Genomic DNA, 4,266 nt, shown 5'->3' on the forward strand with positions numbered 1-4,266 from the left:
GTTGTAAAAAGCTGTTTATAAATACATTTTGATTGATTTTTTGATTGAATGTCAGGACAAAGGGGGGCAGACGGGGGACCGTCGCCCCCTTTCGCCCCTGCCTGCCACGTGCCTGCCACCCAGTACCCCAAGGGTTACTCCACCCAGCACAATAGGGGTTACTCCACCCAGTAAACCAGGGGTTACTCCACCCAGTACACCAGGGGTTACCACTGTGTGAAGGAAGCACACCATACTGTGCTTGCTAAACCTCACCAACTTATTTTCAATAAAAGGGGTAAAACCTGCAACAATGTTTCCAGACCTATTTTTATATTTTGTTTTACTTTTAAGTTCTAAGGAGAGACATGGAATCACAAACAGGTTTATAATGATGATTTATTTATCTGTGACAGTCATTCACTCAGCAAGTTCACTGGACTCTGCATTAGCAATCAAATCAATCTTTTGCAATCAATATGAAACTGTGCACAGTAAGATGTTAATACATCTTATTTGACATTCATAACTTTATCAGACTCAGTGGTCCTTATATTCACTGAAGTGTAAGTCACACCATTGTAGTTCCCTGTAGATGGGAAGACCAGCTCGCTACCATTCAGGCATGTGACTTTGACTACAGCTGAGTAGGCGAGGTCGATGACTGCTCGTCCCACTGACATCTCAACAGACACGGTCTTCCCTGGAGGGATCTTCACAGTGGCGGTATCTGCTTCTGTTATGCTCTCCTCATTGGACATTGAGGAGGACTGCTCATGTCCCACGGTCAAGCTCCACCCAGTAGACACCTCCACCAGATCTGGGATCCCTGCTTGAACAGACACACTGAGGGTGGACTCAATCTTATTGGTGGTGGTCCAGGAGGAAGACTTGGTCACGGTCCTGCTGTACTGAACGGTCTGTTCTTGAGGCTCAGTGGTGTTGTTGTGATAAGACACCGATTTTATATATTCTTTTTTTACCTAAAATAAACAAACACCCCCACACACACATAGACCAAAAATTATTCTTCAGTAATAATTAAGAATCAGTCCAACATTAAAAACAGATATATTTCTGTGTGCTATCTTGTGTATGTTTATTGTGTTGACCCATATCAAAGTATAGTGTTTATATAGTAGACAGGACACGACAAGTTTTCCTGTATGGAATGCAAAGTGGGCCAACAAGCATTTTACTGGAACAAGTATTTCTTTATTCACCTTAAATAAGCAAGAGAAAGAGGATAATTTTAATGCTGAATAGCGTCTGTATTTGCTGTTCACAATTTTAATTTGCCCCAAAACACATAGGAGATTAATCTGCTCTTTGAAATATGGGTATAACAGATGATATTGACAGAGATACTGAAAGAAAAAGGAAAAATTCATGGCAATTTCTGTCATGGACACAACCCCCATAATGCCTCATTTTCAATACAGACGTTTCTATCAGAGTCGACAGTTATGGACTATGAGAACAGGTGCTTTTCATGCATAAAATGTATCTCATTTCAGTTGCTTTTCTGAGTGAATAAAGAAACCTTTTAATTGAAACATATTGGCCACTGATCCTGCCATGTTCTGACTGTATGAGCAGCACTCACCTGGGGTGTGATCATGGCCAGGTTAGTATAGTGCATGTCAGTTAGCACAGACGTCCTGATGGGGCTGATGAAGAGGAAGCCCATGGAGTCAACGTCAGCGCCACACCTCCCCTTCAGCCCCAGACAGACCCCAGACCCCACGTCGATGGAGTACTCAGTCTTCAGGGGCCAGCTATTCATATGCTGAAAGAACTCCCGGCCCGTACTGGTCCAGAACCTGATGCCACCCAGACGTGTGCCAGCACCGTTCCCCCACAGGGAAAGCTTGGTGATGCGCTCGCCAAGGCTGAACTCAAACTCACTGAAAGTGTCTCCACGTCCAAAGGTCTCCACACGCCCGTCGGTCAGCTCTGCCCGCACTGCTTTGATCTGCCAGCCGCCCACTGCCACTCCAATCTTCTTGAGGGTGGCACCATTGTCCCATCCAATGAATTTAAATGGACTTCCACCTTGTCCACCGATAATATACAGTAAATGTGCCATGTTGGGTAACCTGAAACAGAAATGTTCATCAATAAATTAATGTATACTCTAACTCCACCCAGAAAGATTCAGACATTTCAATCAGTAAAAGTGTAAATTTTATTTATATTAAAATAAATAAAGAACTACCCTCATGAGCAACGAGACCGGAACATTTATTAATTGTGTGATACAACATCACCTTTTTTATTTATAAATTATTTTATATATTACTCTTTGTGCCACATAAGGCATAATAAACATTCTGTCAGATGCTTTTTAAAAAGACCCACATTTAGGCAATATGATTTAAGCAACGTTATCTCAAACCTTTCATTGTTGTCATTCATTTAGTAATATAAAACAATACAGCTAATATATTTTTACCAAGCAAATATTGAGTTGGCTGGGTTGGATATAACTGCAGTTGTACCATAACAGAAAATAATCCTGTGATACTCAGGCCGCGCAATCATCTCAGCCCATCAGTGATGGTGTCATTAAGTCTACACTGTTTTCACACATCCAAGGTCAACAAGATCAAATTCAATCTAGTTTTAGCAAGATGGTACAAAATATAACGACCATCAAGCACAAAACAAAAGTTGGAAAAAACACTTCAGCAATAGAGCCTCAATACCGTTCATCAAAAATAGAGGGATTGTCAGTGACTTGTTAAAAAAGCAGCTATCTGAATTGCAGGACTTCACTCACCTTCCAACCTGAAACAAGCAAACCAAGAGAGCAGTGTCAGATTGGAATCTCTAGTGCAGAGGTCCTTCAGTAGATGTGGTTTGTAAGTGGAAACACACACCTATTTATACAGATAAAGAGGGTAGGAGGTGAATGTGAGCCACACCTTTTTAGGACAAAACACTTTCTTTCTCCAACCTTATTTGGTTTGCAGTTCTATGTTCCTCTTTATTTTCCTCATCTGGGGGGCAGATGTTATGTGAATAATCTTTCAGTCAAGTCTGCACCCGTCCACAAAGATTCATGATGAAGTTATTATGACATTACTGACATAAACGTTCATTGAAAGAACTCCTCAACAGCAGCTGCATGTTTTCACTCATGTATTTCTGAACAAAGATATGCTCATGTAGCATAAATGGAAATAGGTTGAAATTAATTATATAGGTTCTCTTTAGTGTCATTACCTCAGGAATAAAAATTGTCTTCTCCTGGTTCATTAAATGAGCTTGGGTCCAGAGAAGGCAATGGCGGTCCTAGATTTTGTTTATATATGGTTTCTTCTTTGCATAATAGAGTTTTAATTTGAATATGTGGATGCAGCGACGTACTGTGTTCACAGACAATGGTTTTGGAAGTGTTCCTGAGCCCAGTGATTTCCACAACAGTGATTTCCACTACAGAATCGTGTCTGTTTCTAATGCAGTGTCTGTTTCTGTGGGCTCAAAGATCACGGTCATCCAATTTTGGGTTGTAAATACATTTTCACACACATAAATACATTTCACACACATAAAGCATTTTAATGTTAAATGTAATGTTCATGTTAAAACATTTTATCATGTATAGGTGAAGTGTGCTTGCATTCTCAACTTGTATGTGTTGCTTCAGTTTCTGTAGCCATTCCTTCCTCAGCTTCTGTGTGGCGTCTGACTTTCCTGAAACCCAAAACTCTGCTTTTTTAAAACAAAGCTATGCTACATTTTCTGGCAATGTTTTATGATTTTATTTAACTCACTTCAAATGCAGCTCATCACTTTGAAGGAACTGAATAATGTCAATTATTTGTTCATTTAAATATTAAAATACTCTTTATTATTTACTATGGCCATTTTTATAAAATGTATTAATATCTGCTCTTCCCTACAAACTGTGTCTGCTCATATGCTCTATTTGGAATGTTAATGTGTTACAGATGTATATCTTGGGTCTAAATACAGGACCAAAGGTCATGCCTTTATCACCCTAGTTTGACGTATGAGTTAGAATACTCTGTGTTATGGTATGAAACCAGGAAGCATTGATTGAAATGTGTCCCTAGTTGACAAGGGGGACCTGTTGAATCAGGTGAGCTAGTTTAGGGCAGAAACTATACTGTTAGAGGGCTGGGAGGGCCCCAGGAGAGGTTTGGGAACCACGGAACTAGACAATTGTGCATGAACCAGGTATCAACCCCTGACTGGTGTATACAGTATTTTAAATTGTAAATGTTTTTGTTCAAAAAAAGTCTTAGCAGCTTGTTTACC

At 40.1% G+C, this 4,266-nt stretch overlaps 1 protein-coding gene across 1 annotated transcript; it reads right to left on the reverse strand.

Moving 5' to 3' along the window:
* Positions 1-360: 360 nt before the first annotated feature.
* Positions 361-2,837, reverse strand: LOC105009783 (aerolysin-like protein). The gene is made up of 3 exons (XM_010869216.3): positions 2,762-2,837; positions 1,586-2,078; positions 361-962 (listed from the first exon to the last, which is right to left on the reverse strand). Exons 2-3 carry the CDS (start codon positions 2,066-2,068, stop codon positions 492-494), a joined length of 954 nt encoding a protein of 317 aa, XP_010867518.3. The 5' UTR covers positions 2,069-2,078; positions 2,762-2,837; the 3' UTR covers positions 361-491.
* Between the last annotated feature and the right edge of the window lie 1,429 nt (positions 2,838-4,266).

The sequence above is a fragment of the Esox lucius genome, unplaced genomic scaffold (genome assembly GCF_011004845.1).
Source record: "Esox lucius isolate fEsoLuc1 unplaced genomic scaffold, fEsoLuc1.pri scaffold_50_arrow_ctg1, whole genome shotgun sequence".
In the NCBI taxonomy this organism is placed as follows: domain Eukaryota; kingdom Metazoa; phylum Chordata; class Actinopteri; order Esociformes; family Esocidae; genus Esox; species Esox lucius.

Coding starts and splice junctions, on each gene's coding strand:
- LOC105009783 (XM_010869216.3), bottom strand. CDS start 2,068: ATGGCACATTTACTGTATATTATCGGTGGACAAGGTGGAAGTCCATTT. Junction 963..1,585: donor TGGCCATGATCACACCCCAG/GTGAGTGCTGCT, acceptor TGTTTATTTTAG/GTAAAAAAAGAATATATAAA.